The sequence below is a fragment of the Nanorana parkeri genome, unplaced genomic scaffold (genome assembly GCF_000935625.1).
Source record: "Nanorana parkeri isolate BGI_ZX_2015 unplaced genomic scaffold, ASM93562v1 scaffold217, whole genome shotgun sequence".
Lineage (NCBI taxonomy): Eukaryota > Metazoa > Chordata > Amphibia > Anura > Dicroglossidae > Nanorana > Nanorana parkeri.
This window is the reverse complement of record NW_017306485.1, coordinates 905,021-926,443: the sequence shown is the minus strand read 5'-3', so window position 1 is coordinate 926,443 and position 21,423 is coordinate 905,021. Positions and strand designations below refer to the sequence as shown.

General features: G+C 45.9%; 2 protein-coding genes across 2 annotated transcripts in view; one reads left to right on the top strand and one right to left on the bottom strand.

Annotated features, from left to right (window-relative positions):
• SELENOF (selenoprotein F) overlaps window positions 1-2,109 on the bottom strand; it is a 22,095-nt gene extending 19,986 nt beyond the window's left edge. Inside the window, exon 1 of the mRNA XM_018555908.1 lies at window positions 2,022-2,109. Within this exon, the coding sequence (XP_018411410.1) occupies window positions 2,022-2,069 (48 nt within the window). The 5' untranslated portion in view covers window positions 2,070-2,109. The remainder of the gene's footprint in view (window positions 1-2,021) is intronic.
• A 412-nt stretch (window positions 2,110-2,521) lies between these two features.
• HS2ST1 (heparan sulfate 2-O-sulfotransferase 1) overlaps window positions 2,522-21,423 on the top strand; it is a 163,106-nt gene continuing 144,204 nt past the window's right edge. The window contains exon 1 of the mRNA XM_018555914.1: window positions 2,522-2,893. Coding sequence (XP_018411416.1) covers window positions 2,770-2,893 — 124 coding nt within the window. The 5' untranslated portion in view covers window positions 2,522-2,769. The remainder of the gene's footprint in view (window positions 2,894-21,423) is intronic.

Here is a 21,423-nt window from a genome sequence, read left to right as displayed (position 1 = left end):
TTCTTCGGGACACAGAAGCGATCTGGCGACAGGTAAGTCGCCAGAATCGCTTCTGTTGTAAAGCCGACAGTCGGCTCTACAAGTTTAAACAGAGTCCCGGCGGCAAAAGTCGCCGGGAGTCTGTGTAAACAGCCCCGATGCTGGCGACGTACACTGTACGTCGTCAGTCACGAAGGGGTTAAAGACTCTCCACCTGAATGGTGGTTGCCTTGTTATGTGGGACAATACCAAATTCACAGTGGGGACAGATCACTTTTAAACAAACACAAGGCAAATAAGTGTTGAGGGAGAGCAAAAATGTTGTCAGGGTGTTTCCAATCTTCATAGAGGAAGCTTGAAATAGTGGATGCACCAGGAAAGTCTGGTAGGGGCTCTAAATCAGAGGTGGACAAATTAATACAGAATTCAGGGGCCAGCAGGATGAATTTTAGGAGCCAGCTCCATTGACAACAACAACAACCAGAGAAAACCACAAAAGTTGGGCACCGGCTGTAATTTTGAAGGAGCATTGGCTATCTGGCTCCCGGGATTTGTCCAGCCCTGCTTTAAATGACCCAAGACTGGGGTTAGCACTGATAGAAGCAACAGGCTGATCATCTAGTTTCAGAGTGGTGAGCGCCACATCAATAAAAGGTGAAATGGGAGTTATGGCAGAAAAGTACAACTCCTACACAATAAAAAGAAGATTCTCTGTGAATTATTAAGGCTCCAAGGAAAATAATAAAATCATACCGCCAGGGAGGTATAACAACGAGCGCCGAACGCGCGTTTCACTGAACTAAAAGACGTGCTAAAGACGAGCTGAAAAAGCACGCCTATAGTAACACCCAGGTGTGAACCCAGCCTAATGCCAGAGATTTTTTTTGTTTTGAAAATAGATTAGATTAATTCTATCAGGTTGTTACTTGTTTGTGATCTCACAGTTGAGATTTTCCTGCACTTCTGGTCCCTGTGAGGCCCAAATAAATGGAGATATGTCTGTCCCTGGGACAGAAAGGCCAGGACAGCAACTGAAGCATTTGTAACAAATGTATTCCTCCCTCAGGCCCCGTTCACACCGGGGCGGTTCGGCCGCGCAGATCCGCCAACATGAACGATCCAATACATTGCTACGGGGACCGTTCATGCGACTGATCCGAACTGCTTCCTGATCCTTTTTTACTCCACTGATCAGTGCAGTTTCCATAAAGCTTTAACCACTTCAAGACCAGGTTCGGCCGTTTTTTTACTACGGCCGGCCCGGAGGTGGTTAAAAACTGCCAAAACCTCCCCTTCAAAATCAGAGTGGAAACCGCACTGATCTGCAGCCGCCCTGCTGTGAATGGGCTCTTGCTGTACTAAAAATGTGTTTTGTCTGTGTACTATGCTCATTTATGTGCGTCATTACAATGAAATATCTACAATGTGCAATTTCAATATTTGTGTACCAATTTTTTTATTTTTTCTTCTGTCAGTCACCGTATCACAATGTATGCCTATTACATGGATTATTATCTCCATGAATACTAAAAAAATATTAAGATCACTATGGCATGCATCCTGATGTATTGTATCAGCCCCCTCCAAAAGAAAGGGAGTTAAGAAGTTTTATAGGATTTTTTGGCAAAATAAAAAAGGTAAGCAGCATTTTGTTTTACTTATGCTATGGGAATATATATAATATATGTACCGTATACTACTGAAGCAGTGCTTCAACAAGCTACACGTTATTCAGGTAGGGTTTATCCCCGATTTGTAGAGGGGTGGATTTATGCATGTATGTATGTATACACTGTCTATAGAGGTCTCATTGTCGGTACCCTCTGCTCTGGCCTAGTTGCACTTTCAGTTGTGAGCGTGCCTGTAGGAGCAGGATGCGAGCTTCACCTAACAGGAAACAGCCTAAAGCCACGTCACCCTTGTACACCAAGGCCCGGGAAGCCGCCACACTCCGTCCTGAATACAACAGCCCCCTCACTCAGTATGAGCACACACCTACACCGCCATACTGCTGAGTGTGAAGAAGCCTCATTAACACTTACCGCCTGTAACGCCGCGACCACACACAGCAGCAACCGCTCTGCCACCATCTTTCCTCCCGGCACTACTGAGTGACTGGCTGCAAGGACCCCAGCGGCTTACTATATAACTGCCGGAAAAAAATATAAAATTATTGCGGATAAAACCCAGGCCAGTTTCTTCATGTATTCACCTGGTTGTGGTATCACTGCAGCAGGCAGTTACGAAAACATAGCAAAAATGCACATTGTGTTTGTTTAAAATCCTATGCCATAGAGAAATACATTTCTATCGGAGGGATAATAGAACGTATTAATTTCACATTTGTAAAAGAAAAAGTATTTTCTTTTATTTTATTCAGTTTCAAAGTCTCTAGTTATATATTTTTCAGGCACTTGAGAAGACAGCTAAATATGGGCCACTCGGAGAACGTAGGGCTTCAACTGTACTAGCCAATCAGATCGTGGAAAGTAGCTGAATCCGGTTGCCTGGTTACCCGCAGACGAGAGGAAGACGCTAGGCGTCACGCGTTTGAGGGCGTGGAAATATGACGTATTACGCTGTGGGCTGGCGCTGCTGCTGCGGCTAGAGCTGGAGGAGCGGCGGCGAGTCAGTGTGCACTGTGAGGTGATCACGCTGGATCCGCTGCATATCGCTGTGCCTTCCTCCTCATCTCCTTCTCCGCGGAACGAGCCTGGCGGGCGTGTGTGAGTCGCGTGGCCCGTCCTCACAGATCCCGATGCCCGCGTTATGTCGCCATAGATCAGGTTGATGGGGCTGCTCAGGATTATGATGCCGCCCAAGTTGCAGCTGTTGGCGGTGCTGACCTTCGGGGTCGCGATGCTCTTCTTGGAGAACCAGATCCAGAAGCTGGAGGATTCCCGGGGAAAGCTCGGTAAGCTGCTGCCCCAGGGGGGAGGGGAGGCGGTGTGGCTGGGGAGGGTGATGAGCCGCCTCTTGCCGTGAAATTCCCAGACAGGCAGCGATCCCTACTCCCAGCCAGCGATCTGCATGTCTGGGCGGCATGACAGCTGTGCACAGGGACTGTGGCCCTGCTAGACGCCTGATCACAGTCCTGGACACAGTGCTTGTCCCCCTGCTAGATGTCTGATCACAGTCCTGGACACAGTGCTGGTCTCCCTGTCTGATCACAGTCCTGGACACAGTGCTGGTCTCCCTGTCTGATCACAGTCCTGGACACAGTGCTGGTCTCCCTGTCTGATCACAGTCCTGGACACAGTGCTGGTCTCCCTGTCTGATCACAGTCCTGGACACAGTGCTGGTCTCCCTGTCTGATCACAGTCCTGGACACAGTGCTGGTCTCCCTGTCTGATCACAGTCCTGGACACAGTGCCTGTCCCCCTGCTAGATGTCTGATCACAGTCCTGGACACAGTGCTTGTCCCCCTGCTAGATGTCTGATCACAGTCCTCGTTGCAGTAGGGTGAAGGTGCTCTCCGCACACCTTTCAGCAATCCCGGCTCTATTTGATTGTTGTGACACCATGCTCCAATAAAAAGGACTTATTTATTTTTAAATCTCTTGAGTGCTGGTGACCTATTTCTTCAACTGATCACAGTCCTCGACACAGTGCTGGTCCCCCTGCTAGATGTCTGATCACAGTCCTGGACACAGTGCTTGTCCCTCTACTAGCTGATCGCAGTCCTGGGCACAGTGCTCGTTCCTTAATCTGATCACAGTCCTGGACACCGTTCTTGTCCTGAGTGCAGAGGACCTGTCTCTGGAATCGGTAACTTACATCCCCTGGTATACTGATCCATTGCCATTGGGCAGGACTGTGTGCGGGCAACGCGCGTGGTGGACAGGACTGTGTGCGGGCAACGCGCGTGGTGGACAGGACTGTGTGCGGGCAACGCGCGTGGTGGACAGGACTGTGTGCGGGCAACGCGCGTGGTGGACAGGACTGTGTGCGGGAAATGGTCCCGGGGATGGCTCAGTCCCAGCAGATCACATGGAGAGTTGTATTAGACATGACATAGGAGTGTTGGTGGCTGTGCCGGTCCGGTTATCACTGTGGAGATCTTCTGGTCCGCAGTGCTGAGGTGACATCAGATGTTTGAGGGATTCCGTCATTTTATTTGTGTTTTTTTTTTTTTCCCCATTGATAATCCGGATGATATTTTATAACGTAGACGTGTCCGGCTCATACACACGGATGTGATAAAATTCTGATACCTACACACTCTCGCTGCCACACAGATACTATAGTGAAAAAACGGCACATGTGTGAAGTGTCAGATTTCCACATGTACAGGTGAAACTCAAATAATTAGAATATCGTGCAAAAGTAATTGCAGTAATTGCTGCAAAAGGGGCCCAAACCAAGTACTGAGTACATATGCATGCTTGTACTTTTCAGAGGTCCGATATTGTTCTATGTACAATCCTTGTTTTATTGATTGCATGTAATAATCTACTTTTTTGAGGTTGTGGATTTGGGGTTCTTGGGGTTTTCATGAGCTGTAAGCCATAATCATCACAATTATGACAAATCACGGCTTGAATTATCTTGCTTTGCATGTAATGAGTCTATCTCATATATTAGTTTCACCTTTTAAGTTGCATTAGTGAAATAAATGAACTTTGCACGATATTCTAATTATTCGAGTTTCACCTGTAAATGTCCATATAAAACCTTCTGATTTTCTTCTATTCCTCCATCTCCGTTTCAGCTTCCACATGTATGTCCATTGAGGGCACATGGCTGCCTGTGTCCTGTACGCCGAAGTGTCATAAACACATGAAAGTTTAGCTCTGGGGTGTCCGAGTCGTCTATGAATTGCCTGTGTCCTGCTCGGTACCATCAGGAAAATAGGGCTTTTGACTGGCTAGTACAATCGGTTTCCTGGAGTACGGGACACAGGACCCTCCCTTCTATGTCCTCCATTGCTTGCTTAAAAACACAATATCCTGGAGTGGGAGGGGTTATGAGGTCACAGCCCTGGTCAGTGTCCAATCGCCTGATGGTACGGCGATACCGAAACATTAAGTGTGGTTGAAGGGTCACTTGATCTGTTAAGTTGTTTTTGTCATTTAAAAAAAAGCATGTTAGGTATCTGGCAACTTCTTTTCCAGGAATCTTCTAGGGCGGCACCTGAATCCCTGCTGCCCTGGAAGACGACTTGGGAAAATAGTTTTATATTGCCGTGTGGCCGATAGAAGAACTTTGTGTTCATTGATTTATTTCCAGCTATATTTGGCAAGACTGAACAACAATTTAATAGTCGAGTGTATCTCTTGCTTTTTTTTTTCTTCAAAGCTGAACTCCGGGCTCCAGAACATTCATTTTAATTATAATCCTCAATAGCCATCAAAGATATACATTCACCTTCTGTGCTCTAAAATCCCAGTTATTACCTTTTTTTTACAAGTAGTGGTGACATCATCAATCTCCTGCATATAACCAATGTAGAGAACAGAGCTGTGGGATGGATCCAGCACGCTCACCCACTACAGGCTGCCTGCAGAAAACTACAAGATGACTCTTAAGTGTTTGGGCAAAATGTCAAGCAAAACTTTGCTGGGCATTGTATGTTGGTTTGATCTGGATTCATTATTGGGAAGAAGATTGAGAGTTTAAAGGAGAACTATGGGGTCAGTGTTTTTCCCCATAGTTCTCCTTAGGGTAATGGGAGGACACAAACTAGCGTCCTCCCGTCACCCAAAGCTCAGTATACCGCGAGCTACAGCTCGCCATATACTGAGACGACGGAGCGGATCACGCCATAGATGACGGGATCCGCCCAGCTGCGTGAGTGACAGCTGGTTCTGCCTATCTAGAGGCAAGGCCAGCAGTACCCTCCCCCGTCCGTTCCGCCAGTCAGCGCGGGGAGAGGGGAATCCAGCCCCTCCTCCTGTCACGACAGAGAGCCGTGACAGGATCGAGAGGCGAGCGAACCCGGTATGTGTTCGCTCACCTCCGGATCTACTGAGCCGACCTGTGACAGTCTCATTGTCACAGGTCGGCTAGAACTATGAGGTGAGTGAAAAGCACTCACCTCATAGTTCTCCTTTTAATACTTTTAAGTATTGAATTATTATACATCACTTCCTGCATTCTGACACCATATAGGAGATCAGAGGGAGATCGTGTGCTGAGCTCCCTCTGATCTCTGGTCACAGAGCCGCTGTCGGTCCTGGCCTGCATCAGGCACAGCGGAGCTTGGGACCGGCGGTGTCAGAGTGAAGGGCGCACACCCGTGCGCAAAATACAAGCAATCGGGTGGCTCTATGGTTGCCTGAATGCTTGTATTTAAACAGCCATCGCCGGCTGTTAACATTTCACACAGTTTTCCCACTCGTGCATGTGGGGAGGGACGTTTTAAAACTCCCACCCGCATCTACAAGGCTCCTGTCCGGCAGTTTATGTACGGCCTCTGGACGGGAGGTGGTTAAATTGCACTAGCCAATAGCAGGGTAGCTATTGCACTTGTCCACTGCCTGCTGTCAATCATCAGAGGAGGACCTAAAGGAATCAGCAGCTGAGAGTGGGCGGGTGCAATAGCCAGCCTGCCATTGCAAATTGAAATGCTCCCAGCCACTGCCTGCTGTGTTTACATCCAGTCACCTGGGTCACCTTTAAGAGATCCTGTCATCTCCAAAGTGCTATTACATAGGGGGCTTGTGAGCCCCCCTGCGGGATTAGCAATAAAGTAAAAAAAAAAAGTTAAATAAACTAAAATGAAAAAAACAAAAACAAATAATAATTAAAGTCCCCCACCCCGTGAACGTACGCATTTAAACAAGAAAACCTGGCTCCTAACTTTTTCAGCTGGCTCCTAGATTCACAGAAAATGTGTCAAGCCCTGGTTTAGGTAATGCTAAAATTGTAAGATTTTGTGGTAAGATTGTAGCATGTATGGTGAACCTAACCACAATTCTTTATTTTTTTGTTCTTCAAAATCCCCTTTAACAACTTACTGTAAAATAATGTAAAAAAGAAAAAACTCTGGTTGCCATGGCAAACCGAGAAATAATTCTATATACAAAAGACTTTAAAATAACCTATTTTTGTTCTTAAAGCATCCTCCTCCATGTGCATCCTCCTCCTCCATGTGTATGTATCCAGTGCTGGCAAAAATAATATAAAAAATAAAAGTAATTATTTTAATGCACACTCCTTATTCCAATATTCTATTTATGCTGGTAAAGTCCAGTTTTACAGCTGAGCACCAGGAAGAAAGATAAATACGTGATTAAATCTTCTTTTATAGGAGATGTTTTATCTGCCAAAGAAGTTGTAATTCTGTGTAGCCTTCTAAGTGATCCAGACAATCCTGCCAGACAGCGCTGCCAGATCCTTGACCTCCTCATACATATTTTAGCTGCAATGGTGGAGTTCAGATTTAAAGCTTCTCTCCAGGCGGATATTAAAGAAACAGCTAATGTGGTTTTGTATTCCTTAGAAATCATTAAATGTATTTTAAATGCAGCTTGTGGAAGTACTGGAGTGTCTGGTACTTCCCAGCACACAGACTGGTCTCGGGGAGGGTCAGCTCAAGGCGCCAGTCCAGCTCTGCTGCAATGCGTATATGTTGACAGGAAGAGAGAGCAGAGAGATGAGGTCATCAGTGTGCTGCTGCTCATTCACTGTCCAATCGGTAGACTGGAGGTGTGTCTTGGGCTGTCTGAGATGCTGGCTGTGGCAGTAGAGGTGTGGGACCAGACTGTACTGTTTGCCAGCACACATGGACCACTGAACTTGCTGCACAGAACGGAACATCCTTTGGCTGCTAAACAGTTTGCAGTGCATGCAGTTGAATGAGCTGCTTGTTTGCAGTAGAAGGATTCCCATATTTAATTCTCGTCTTCCAGCTGAACTCCAGCCTTGCCTTCAGGCTTGTACACTTGTCCTGGACTGAAATCTCTTTACCACGATTTCCCTGCACACTTAGGCCGCATTCACACTGAGCGATTTATCGCGCGGTAATTCCCGCGATATCGCGGCTATTTACCGCGCGCTATCGCTCTCCAATGCATGGCAATGGGGCTCTGTCCGTCGCTGTCGCGAGTCGTGCGTCGCTACAGCAGGACGCTTTTTGGAGCGGATTTTGGCGCGATTCTAGCTTTCTCAATGCAAGCATTTGCGTGAAATGCATATCGCCAAAATGCAAATCGCGCGACAAACACGCGATTTGCGATTCGCTCAGTGTGAATGGCGCCTGAGTTTCTTAGCGTGCTTTAGAAGCTGCATCAAGACACATGGAGCCAGTCTAATTTCCCGGTTGGTGGACATTTAGCATCATCGCTTTCCTTCCCAGCCTGCCCCTTTCTTTTATTGGATTTCAGTTCTTTCCATCATGGAGGTTCAGCATCACATGTTGACATTACGGAGGGCAGCCTGCATGCAACTGTAGCCTCCAGACTAACAACCTCCCATCAATGCATTTTATTATTTGCATCACTCCTCCCAAGAGCCAACACTGCTTTCATCAGGGCTGAGGGCTCCTGAGAAGAGTGCGGTGATGTTTTCTGGAGCTATGTACTGCACCCTGCCAGCCCTTCCCACCAGCCGTGATCTGTCTGCATTGTATAGACCAGCACAGTGATCCAGATTAGGAGTTCTGACTTCACTTGCTGCATGCTTGCTTGTGCATATGCAGAAGGTCAGCAAAAAGCAGCTTTTATATTTCTCTTATGACAGGTTTGCTTTCAGCTTCAATTGTAGTTTTGACTTGGACCCAGTGTGGGGAATTTATCAAAACTGGAGCAGAAGAATCTGGAGCAGTTGCCTTTGACAACCAATCAGCTTCTCTCTTTAGTTTGTTCAGTTAAAGGAGAACTATGAGGTGAGTGAAAATCATTCAGCCTCTTAGTTCGAGCCGCCCTGTGACAAACTGTCACATGTTGGCTCAATTAATCGGGAAGTGAGCAAATGCATACCGTTGCCCGCTCACGTCTCGATCATCTCCCTGCAGTGAGCGGAGACTGTCAGTCACTGCTCCCCGCAGGGATTCCCCATCCCAACTCCGACCCTGAAGCGTTGACTGGAGGAACGGACGGACGGACGGACGGGGGGTGGGGGGCGGGGTAGAGCTGGCTCTGCCTCTAGATAGGCAGAGCCAGCTGTCACTCAAGCAGCTGGGTGGATCTTGATCCGTCCCGGCTGCGGCGGCCTCGGTTTAACGCGAGCTGTAGCTCACGATATACGGAGCTTTGGGTCATGGGAGGTCGCTAGTATATGTCCTCCCGTGACCCTTAACTGCCTCCGGGCCGGCCGTAGTAGAAAAACAGCCGGCCCGGAGCTCTCTAGATCTGAGCGGGCGTCTTTAGACGTCCGCTCAGACACGCCCCCTCGCGCGCGCCGCTTTTAAAAACAGGCAGCGATGCCTGTCGCCATACAAGCGATCCGCCGGCATTAGAGCCGGCGGATCGCGTGTATGGGGTGCCGATCGGTCTAGGGCCATCAATCACTGATTACACTAAACTGATGAGCGGTAAAAGCTTTTAAAGTGTCGCCTATGGCCAATTTTGGGTATGGTTGTTTTCTGCGATTTCGCGGGTGCGCGCAATTTTAAAGCTTGACATGTTTGGTGTCTATTTACCCACATGACCCGATCTTTTATATTTTACCAAAAAACTGGTTAATAATAAATGTTTCCTAACATAATGTAAAAAAAAAACTTTTTTTTTCAAAATTTTCTGTAATTTTTCCTAATTTTATAATAAAAAATAAAAACCCCAGTGGTGATTAAATACCATAAAAGAAAGCTCTATCTGTCCCTAAAAAATGGTATAAAATTCATTTCAGTACAGCGTTGTATGACGGAATAAACGTCAGTCAAAGTACTGCAGCGCTGAACACTGAAAAATGGCCTGGCCAGGAAGGGGGTCTAAACGCCTGGTCTTGAAGTGGTTAAGAGAACTATGCTGAAAAACACTTACCCCATAGTTCTCTTTTAAGGTTTGAAAATGAAAGGTGGATGCTGATTGGCTGCAAAGCACATCCGCTCCAGTTTTTGTCTACTCCAGTTTTGATAAATTCCCCCTCCAATGTGTTTTTATTTTAGATCATAATGTGTATTAATCCTTTGTGTGAGGAGTTTACCGGTAAACATTAGCTATCGAATGGCTTTTACACAGCTGTTTGCTTATACTGCCTTTCCTGTAATGGGAATATCATTCAGATACAACTTCACTGCATGCGTATAGCAAAAATGACTCCCATTTGGGCCTTGTGAATATTGTGTGCTGTTTGAATATGCTAAGAGATAAGCAGACGTGATTACAAAAAAAAAAAACAACCCGCTATATTTTTATGGGAAATATTGAATAGGTTAATAGTTGCACAGATGATATTTTTTTCCCCCCACTGTTTTATGTACAGACATTCCTCGTTTACCGACTTACCTGCTTTGCGACCACTCGCACTTACGACGGACTGCCGAGCGACCTCCGACCTCGCGTGTCAGCGTCAGTGCGATGTGTCGCCGGCGGAAGTGACGTCCTACGATCTTCACTGCGGGTCACGGTAACTATTTTTATTGCCCGATGTACAGTACACTGTTCGGTACTGTACATCTGCAACACTATACAGTACTGTACTAATGAAGTACAGTACTGTATAGAGTTCCTCACTTAACGACCAATTCGTTTAACGACCTGGTCGTAGGGCGGAACTCGGTCGTTAAGTGAGGAATACCTGTACTTGTAAATGTAAAAGCAGCTGATTTGCCTTCCAGTGGAGCATTCTGACTCCCCCATTCTTCAATACAAAATTGATTATGCATCTCCTGGTCTTATTAGGATGTTCTTTTCTAGTCACCAGCGTTATGGAAAAAATTGCTTTATTTCTAGTTTATTGTTGCCAATTGGCTGCTTCTGAATGTCAGAATATGCATCAAAGAAAGGAAATTACAATTCAAGGGACACCTGCATGCATACTATTTTTTTTTTTTAATACTGTTGCTGTTGTTGAAAATGAAGCTGCTTTTTCATTTTTAGGATTATATCAATTGATCAGATCTACACTATATTGCCAAAAGTATTGGGGCACCCCTCCAAATCATTGGGTTCAGGTGTTCCAATCACCTCCATGGCCACATGTGTATAAAATCAAGCACCTCGGCATGCAGACGCTTCTACAAACATTTGTGAAAGAATGGGTTGCTCTCAGGAGCTCGGTGAATTAAAGCGTGGTACCGTGATAGGTTGCCACCTGTGCAATAAGTCCATCCGTAAAATATCCTTGCTACTAAATATTCCACGGTCACCTGTTAGTGGTATTATACAAGCAATTGGGAACAACAACAACAACTCAGCCACAAAGTGGTAGGCCACGTAAAATGACAGAGCGCGGTCAGTACATGCAGATATCGCCAACTGTCTGCAGAGTCAATAGCTACAGACCTCCAAACTTCGTGTGGTCTTCAGATTGGCACAACAACAGTGCATAGAGAGCTTCATGGAATGGGTTTCCATGGCCAAGCAGCTGCATCCAAGCCTTACATCACCAAGTGCAATGCAAAGCGTCGGATGCAGTAGTGTGAAGCACGCCGCCACTGGACTCTAGAGAAGTGGAGACGTGTTCTCTGGAGTGACCAATCACGCTTCTCTGTCTGGCAATCCGATGGACGTGTCTGGGTTTGGCGCTTGCCAGGAGAACGGTACTTGCCTGACTGCATTGTGCCAAGTATAGAGCACAAGGGTGAACTATGGGAAGAAGGCAAGTCAGCGGAGGCAGTGTTATGCTTTGGACAACGTTCTGTTGGGGAACCTTGGGTCCTTCCATTCATGTGGATCTTACATTGGCACTTCAACTACCTAAACATTGTTGCTGACCAAGTACCCGCCTTCATGCAAACGGTATTCCCTAATGGCAATGGCCTCTTTCAGCAGGATAATGTGCCCTTCCACACTGCAAAAATGGTTCAAGAATGGTTTGAGGGACACAACAATGAGTTCAAAGTGTTGACTTGGCCTTTAAATTTTCCAGATCTCAGTCCAATGAAGCATCTGTGGGATGTGCTGGAAAAGCAAGTCTGATCCATGGAGGCCCCACCTTACAAAATGCAGGACTTAAAGGATCTTCTACTGACAGCTTGGTGCCAGATACCACAGAATATCTTTTAGAGGTCTAGTGGAGTCCATGCCTTGATGGGTCAGGGCTGTTTTGGTTGCAAAAGGGGAACCTACTCAATATTAGGCAGGGGGGTCATAGTACTCTGACTGATTGGTGTGTGGGAGGCAGTGCATCACACCACCCACCGATTGAAATTGTCGGAACACAATAGTCCATCCACTAAAATGGAGCATTTTAGCAGGTAGGCTAGCGTTAATTGGCCTTTACTCTTCTATTTTCATTCGTTAAGAAAACATTTTCCATCTTTCTCGTGCGTTTTTGTTTTTTTGTTCCCCTGTCACTATAGTTAATTATTCAAAAATCAAGGGAATGGCCTGAAAACCATTTTATTTCTAACCAAATTCTACTGCTGTATGGTCAGCTTTACAGAAGAGGTTAAGAATTGATAAGCTTGTGCTCAATTAACTTGGCTTCTTCCGTATTGATTAAGAGCCTCAGGCATTTGAAATCCTACGCTGTAATAGAAGATTGTACTGTATTCAGGTGAGGAATTGCACAAAATAAGTATCCAGTTCTACAAGGCCCATATTGATTAACACATTTAATCTGCTGCATCTGTAATTTTCATGTCTCCTCAGCCTTGTCTATTTTTTTTTTTTCTGTAAAAGCATCTGAAACGGCGGTTCCTGTAGAGGCAGCGAAGAATGATACCTTGGGAATACAGTTTCTGCTCCGATAATCTAGCCTGCCTCCTGCAAGGAGCTGAACCTTTTATATGGTCCGGAGACACATACGTGTGGCCAGCTTGGAGCTCGACGTGGGTTGTTAAACTAGCGTATTAGCGGCCACAAGGCTCCTAACTGAATTATTATATGTAATGTGGGAAATCATAGAATTCCCAGAGGCTATAAAACCCAGCAAACGCTAGAAAGAAGTTCAACCTCTGTGTCTTTTGTAGATTTCATTTTGTTTTAGAGAGTTGTTTGCTTATGCAAGTGGAAAATTGTATTGTTAGCTACTATTTTGTGTCTATGAGATAGTGATATATGGTGTGAGTTCAATTTTTTTTTTTTTCCTCCACAAATTAAAACATTGCAGTCGGCTTGAAAGCGCAGAGTGATGGAAACACCGTGATTTAATCTGAACAAAAAGGGTTTAAAATGGAACCTGGGCCATTTCAATACCTCCATTGCGGCTCTTTTTAAAATCAGATTTTGTTAAGTTGTACAAACCTAGTTTTTTTTCTTTTGAAAGCAACGGAATAAAGCAAGATTTAAAAATTTTTAGGAGCTTTGGCTACCAGGCTCATGGGATTTGTCTGTCCTTGCATTAAAGGGAAAACTGTAAAAAATAAATAATCCGGGACAGCTTCCGCCCTGTGCCCTGCCTCCTGGTGTGATGGTAGGACTGTGATGTGAATTGGGTGCTTTGATGTGAAACAGACAATTCTGATGTAAAATGAAGGGACTCCTAGGTGAGCTTTGTGAAGGGGAACCCCACGTTTTTGTCTGTTTTTTCATGGAAGTCCTTTTAAAATCTATTACATTTTAGACTTGGGTGCCTTAAGATTCCGCATAGCATTAATAGCCTGGGGTGCCTTAAATTCTGCATAGCATTAATAGCCTGGGTGCCTTGATATTCTGCATACCGTTAATAGACTGGGGTGCCTTGAGATTCTGCATACCATTAAAGGGTGCAGTTATTTGAAAAAGGTTGAGAAGCACTGCTGCACACAGGGGGGGTACTGAACGCCCCTAGAAATGTAATTTCCTGCTTCTGTGATTGGCAGACTGATTTTGACAGATGTCTGCACGAAGATACAAGTATATTTTTGGGCATCTCTTGCAATAGGAAGTACATTTTTGGTGAGATTTTCCCTAATGGTTAATTACTAAAGGGATGCAGACCCTGCAACTTTCCTCATTACAACATATATAGTCCACCAGCTGATTATAATGAACCTATAATTTGCTAAAGCACTGTGCATCATAGAAACTGTCCAATCAACTATGTCAACAGTTAGGCTGGGTTCACACAAGCGTTTCGAATATGTGCGTGGGACGTGCGTTTTTACCACGATTCGCGGTAGAAAATGCGCGACAAACGCGCGTTTCCGAGGGCTACTTGGCTGTAGCCCAATGGAAACGCGCAACAAAAATGCCCCAAAGAAGCTCCTGTACTTCTTTGGGCGTAGGGCGTTTTGTAGTGCGTTCATACCGCCTATAATCCGCTCAGGTGTGAACCATACCCATAGGAAATAATGGGATTTCGGTGTTTGAGCGTTTTGCAGAGCGTCCGAACACGCCACAAAACGCCCAGGTGTGAACCAGGCCTCGTATGGATCGCTGGCTTTCAAAATCATGCGCACCCAGTCTAGCCCATAAGGCTCTGAGGAAGGGGGTGTGCCCCAGAAACGAGTTAGCCGTCTAGTCCACACGTTTACTGCACCGTTAGTGTGTACTCTTCCCCACTTCATCCATCATTACCAGTGATGGTTTTTGCAGGCATCCATAATGCAATGCGAGCTGGAGCGATTATGTGTTTGCAGGGGAGGGAGAGACTGCTTGTGTGTTCTTAACATAGGATTAGCTGTATTTAGTCAGTCACATTTTGAGTACCTGTCATTTCTTTTGTGTTTTTTTTATTCATATTTTTAATAAAACATATTTTTTGAAGAAAAGGCCTCTGTTTTGCCATTATTTTAGCTGAAGGTTTCAAGAATTTGGAAATTACTTTTGAAGTTACAAATGACTTATTTAAGTGGGGTGTACACCAGCGGGCTGAACGAAAAGAACAGATTCCTCCAACGCTTATGAGCCTTAAAAGACGAATCCCCGGCTGTTTGCATTGCATTCTGACATCGGCCGGAGTTTGCAGCTTTCCATGGCACCCATGGTACGAATTTTGGCGGGGTCATCAGGAACCATGTGTACCCAACTTTTACGGTTTTATTGTTTGGGTTTCCATATAGCTCCAGGGAAAGGGGTGGGGGGAACTGCCATTGTAGTGGGTCTACCCCTGCACTGCAATGGTTAACTGCTTGTTAATGTCTAGGGGACTTGTCAAGGGATTTTATTTGCTTGATCTCTGCTCCTGCAGGCTCCAAGACCAGTGCCTGCATCTTCTCTCCAGCCCCCCCCCGGGTGGGTAGAGGCATTCTGATATCATTCCTACAGTGCAGGGTCCATATCCCTACATTATAGGTGAGAACGCCTCCTCATGCTGGAGTGCAGGGGGATCAAGGTGAGTGCCAACTGCAGGATAAGTGGGGATCAGGCAAGTAGAATTACTTTACACAGATTCCCTAGACATTAAAGAAGAATTATGGGGCGAGTGAAAAACACGTATCCTCATAATTCAAGCCATCCAGTGACACTGAAGCTGTCACCGGTCACCTCTATTGATTGGGATCTCAGCAAACACATACCGCTGACTTCCCAATCCCCTCCCTGCACACAGCGGCGACTGGCCGTCAACGCACCCCTCAGGGATTGCCCCCCTCCCCTAGAGAGGAAGAGATTGCTGTCAATCAGCCAGTGGAGTGGACCTTGACAGTATTGTTGGGATTCTTTGCGGCTGAGGCGCGACTCTGTGCTCTCAGCATATATCAACCCTACAGTGCAGGACCAATGTCCGAAGGACATTGGTACATGTCCTCCTTTGACCTTGAAGAGCGCTATGGCCAAAAATGGTTAGGCCATAGTTCTCCCCAGGGTCACGGGAGGACATATACTAAACTCCTCCCGTGACCCAAAGCGTTCACACCAAGCGCAGCGCAGTTGCAGACCAGATGAAAACTGCGTCCAATGTGTTCCAATGGTATTTTTTGCTCCAGTTCACATCGCAGCGTGCAGTTCCAGAGCAGGTGAAAAAACTGCAGCAAGCCCTATTTTACCTGCTCTGGAACGCATGCAAACGCACAAAAAACGCATGCAAATGCCTGGAATGCACTTAAAGCCCATGTTAAACTAAAATCTTTTTTAAAAAAAACCAAAAACGGCCCGGAGCGCATCAAAAACGCGGCACAACCCACTGCACTGCGTGTGCAGAGACCTGAGCGGATCTGCTCTGCATTTGGTGTGAACAAGGCCTTAAGTTTTTCGTTTGAAACAAGCTCCTACAGTTTTGTAGCCTTCCATGTATCGGAACATAGGTTCCTCCAGCCCTCTCTTCAGCTGTAGAAGGACCCTAGTGTTTACAATTTCAGTCCATAAGCTGTGATAGTGGAACCTAACGTATAACAAGAGATGTGGATGGTGTGGATGAAACCCTTTCATGAGCCCTCTGTAAGAAACCATTCTCTGTGTATGGCTAGGAACCAGTCAAAGTTTCCTCCTACAACCGTATGGATGGATGTATGGGAGGAATAGTCTGGAAGATGTGGCAACATTACACCAGACACATTGATAGCATAAAGGGAACACAAGATTCTTACTAGAGTTCTGCCCTGACTTGCTTGTCACTATGATTTTAATGGGGGTGCTATATTTAACTAGCTCCTAAATATTTTGCAGCCCTATTGCTGTGGTTAAGAGATTTTTTTGTTTTTGTTTCTGAGAAATTAAAAGGCTGTGAAAGAGAAGCGACAACTCGCGTCTCTCCCAAATAACACTTGCTGTGGATTTTACTTGCGCACACTCTGCACATCCATATTTATGCTTGCAGCTGTGGATCCCTCTTAACATTTTCGTTACTGCACGAAGTCCCTGTGTTAACACACAGTGAATGGAAAGTGGAGCGACAGTCAGTGTAATTTAGGACTAATTTTGCTAAATGTACAGCTGGGAGCTGCCAAGCGCTGCAGGTGTTCTGGTGGCTCTGTGTGTTTATGTACACAACCCCTTTTAAGATTTGCAGAAATTTATAAAAAAAACAAAAAACTGCACAATTACAGCACCATGGGGCTTCTACCGCTGATTGCTGTTCTGGTTGCTAAAGTCAAGCACTGGATGTTGTGCTTATCCATTTTAGGTTAAAAAAATGTGATTTGACTGCATAATATAGGCTGTGCATTGCAGAGTTACACCGTATACATAGTATAAGTGAAGGGTTTGTGCTCCATGTTGTCTGTTTTGAGTCAGGCTCCCATATTCTAAAGGAAGATATTAACCACTTCAAGACCAGGTGTTTAGACCCCCTTCCTGGCCAGGCCATTTTTCAGTATTCAGCGCTGCGGTACTTTGACTAACGTTTATTCCGTCATGCAACGCTGTACTGAAATGAATTTTACACCATTTTTTGGGGACAGTGGGGACAGGAGAGGGAGGGGGGGGGGGCGCACCGATCGTCGCTAAATACAAGCTTTACAGCCGGCGGATCGCATGTATATTAACTGGCATCGCTGCCCGTTTTTAAATTGCGGCCATTTCCCGCTCGCTTGCCCGGCCGTGCGCGCAAGGGGGCGTGTGAGCGGACGTCTAGAGATGCCCGCTCAGATCTAGAGAGCTCCTGGCCGGCCGTTTTTTTACTACGGCCGGCCCAGAGGCAGTTAAAGGAGAACTATGGGGTTAAGGCTTTTCCCCATAGTTCTCCTTAGGGTAGCGGGAGGACGCTAGTTTGTCTAGCGTCCTCCTGTCACCCTAGGTTCAGTATTCCGTGTGCCGTAGCTCACGGTATACTGAGATGCCGCAGTATAACGCGAGCTGCTGCTCGTGATATACCGAGGCGCTAAAGCGGATCCCGACAATTCTGTCTGGATCTGCCCAGCTGCGTGACTGACAGCTGGCTCTGCCTATTTAGAGGCAAAGCCAGCTGTACCCACCCCATCCGTTCGCCAGTCGGCGGTGGTGGATCGGAGCGGGGAATTCAGCCCCTCCCCTGTCACGGAAGAGAACCGTGACAGGATCGAGAGGTGAGCGAACGCCGGTATGTGTTCGCTCACCTCCCGATCTACTGAGCCGACCTGTGACAGTCTCATTGTCACAGGTCGGCTAGAACTATGTGGTGAGTGAACTCATAGTTCTCCTTTTAAGGGGGTCTATTTAAAAACCGTTCCTACAGCCATTTGCCCTGCAGATTTGAGCGAGTAAACCCATTTTCCCAAATTACTTGAGAAAGTGAATTTACCCTTTAATGCACATTGTGCGTGATAGAGTGCTGCTGCCCAGCTACCAAAATATGCAACACAGTGGAATGGGGGCAGCACTCGGCACGTGCGCACACACAAACACTGTCCAACGTGTGCATTTATATGCATGCAGATAGCGGGGCGTTGTGATTACACGACCGGCCCGGAGCTTTACATTCAAGCGATCGGGCGTCTCTAGAGACGCTCGATCGCTTGTATTAGCAGCTGTCACTGCCGTTGCCGGTCCCGAGATCCGCTCTGCCCGGCACGGCTCTGTGACAGGAGAGATCAAAGGGAGATCAGAATACGAACTCCCTTTTGATCTCCTCTCAGTCCCCGAATGCAGGAAGTGATATATATTACATCACTTCCTGCATTCAGTGTCACTCTCCCAGCTACAGAAGCTGATGAAGCAGATCTCTGCTTCATCAGCTTCTCTGGGGGTCCCTAGATGACAGGGGTTTTGGAGACCCCTGATGTCTCCATAAAGAGGACCTGTCATGTAAAGTGGCTATCACATAGGTGGCTTCTTTTCCCCTCATGTAATAGCAATAAAGTTGTGTAAAAAAAAAAAAAGTAATACAAAAATTAAAGAACTATGGGGCTAGGGCTTTTCCCCATAGTTCTCCTAAGGGTAACGGGAGGACACAAACTAGCGTCCTCCTGCCACCCAAAGCTCAGTATCTTGCGGTATACTGAGACGCCGCAGCTGAAACGGTTCCTGACAATTATGTCTGGATCCACCCAGGTGTGAATGACAGCTGGCTCTGCCTATCTGCCGTGACAGGATCGAGAAGTGAGCGAACGCCGGTATGTGTTCGCTCACTTCCCGATCTACTGAGCCGACCTGTGACAGTTTCATTGTCGCAGGTCGGCTAGAACTATGAGGATGAGTGAAAAACACTTGCCTCATAGTTCTCCTTTTTAAAGAATCGTAAAAAAAAAATAAAGAAGCATTAAAAAAAATGAAAAAAGACAACATTTTTTTTTTAAAGTCCCCGCCCCCACATAAACACCTCAGATATGCGTCGGGTGAGCCTACGTGTGAAAGCGGCGATTGCGTCACACATGTTGCATATCGCCGCAAATGTCGGAGTGAGAGCAATAATTTTAGAGCCATTAATCACTGATAACACTAAACTGATGAGCAGTATAAGCGTTTTAATCGTCGCCTATGGGCGTATTTTGCGGGCGCGCGCAATTTTAAGGCTTGACATGTTTGGTATCTATTTACCCGACGTGACCCCGACTTTTATGTTTTACTAAAAATATGGGTAAGAATAAATGTTATGGGTAAGAATGTTACATTTATGGTACTTTTTTCATTATATAGTAAAAAAATAAATAACCCCCGCCCGTGGTGATAATATACCTCCAAAATAAAGCTCTACCTGTCCCCAAAAAATGTTAACATAAATTGCAAGGCTATAGTCCGGTCATGCTGACTGGTGACATTTTTGACTGACTGGTGAGACACCATCAAATTTTTCAAGCCCTGTAGTAGTTTTATTTCCCTTCATTTTTCCTTAATGGTCCACTGTAAAGTGTTCCATGCACTCTTTTAAACACACGATCTATGCCAAGCAGTAAATCTTGCTGAAGCAGCAAGGAAAGCCAAGCCCTAGAGATGCACAGAAGTCATTGATTGGATAGAGAGGCTCAGTGCATTATATTGACTGTTGGAAAGGATTGAGTGTTGAGCCTCAATCACATAAGAATCGGCCGGCACGTAAAGCTCCGTGTTGCGTGTAAGGCGCAGTAGATCGGGAAGTGAGCGAACACATACTGTCGATCGCTCACTTCTTGATCTATCCGTGCAGAGAGTCGTGACTGTCACTCACGGCTCCCTGGCAGGGATTCCCCCCCCTCCCCTGTCCGATCCTCCAGCGCTGACTGGTGGAACGGACGGGGAAGGGGGCGGATACAGCTGGCTCTGCCTCTAGATAGACAGAGCCAGCTGTCAGTCACGCAGCTGGGTGGATCCAGGCATAATTGTTGGGATCCGTTGCGGCTGCGGCGCAAGCTTGCGGTATACTGAGCTTTGGGTGACGGGAGGACGCTAGTTTGTGTCCTCCCGTTACCCTTAGCAGAACTATGGGGAAAAGCCCTGACCCCATAGTTCTCCTTTCAAGTGAGTGGGGTAGCAGAGTTTTGACTTTAGGCTTTGGGGTGCTCTTTTTGAATATCAAAAGAATGTTTAGGTATCCCGTGCCTTTCTGATACTTAGTCTTAACTTTGTTGAAATACAATATAGGTTTGTTTTGCATTTGTTTAAAGTGAGACTAAACTAGGGCATTAAATCTTAAAAATGCTTATTTTACAACACACGGGGACCATGGGGAACAAAAGTTGTCACCCTCCAGAAGGAAGGACAGGGTCAGCACCAAATCAGAGATGATTTGAGGACCTACAGCTGAGTGATACACAAACTACATTTTGTTCAAGTTCATTTTGTTAATAGTTAAAGGGACGTGAATGCAGAAGATTTAACTCCAGAGTTTAGTGTCACTTTAAAAGAAAAGAAGCAAGGGTAGCATGCTATTCAAGTGACCTTGAGTTTCATCTCTTGTAGGAGGTGAATGTGTTCCTTCTCAAACCTTTTTATGTCAGTGTGTTGTAATATATACATGTTAACCTTGCTTTGGGGAACTTTTACAATTATGGTTTCATTTACTACACGGCAAGACTATTTGCGGGACCTCCAAAGTTATTCCTTTTCTTCCCTAAGGAGGTAATTATAAACCTATCATTAGTCAGACAGCCAAGGCTTGTAGATAATTGGGGAAAGTTGGAATTGGTATTGGTGCTGGAAAAAGGACAGAGAGTTATAGTTAAATTAAACTTGAAACAGAAAAATATGCTAGACAAAACACAGACCGTAAACTTTTTTTCCAATTTGCTCTTTAGGTCTAAGATCTTTTATATGTTTTTCAACGCAAATGTCATGGTTGTCTACTAGGGCTGCCTAATTCCTAGGTCTGCATCTGCCACAATGCAAAGCCAGATAGGTGGCACACTTATTTTTTGGTTCTGCTATTGCTGCATACATGTACTGTTGGATTTACTTTCAGTATGAGATGCGAGAAGATCCTACCTCATTCTATTCATGTCCATTTCCTGTGGTAAGAACCAATCACTGTGCTTTGCGGAGTAGATGCGGAAGGTTAACACCTTTGCTGGGATGCATGATGTGTAATCTGGAATGCATCATGCAGCTTGAATTGTCAGAGCTGTAAAGACCACGTGTGAGGTCATCCAAGTCCAGGTTCAAGTTGTTCTAAGTACAAGTTGGAACTTTGTATTTCTGACGCCACTTG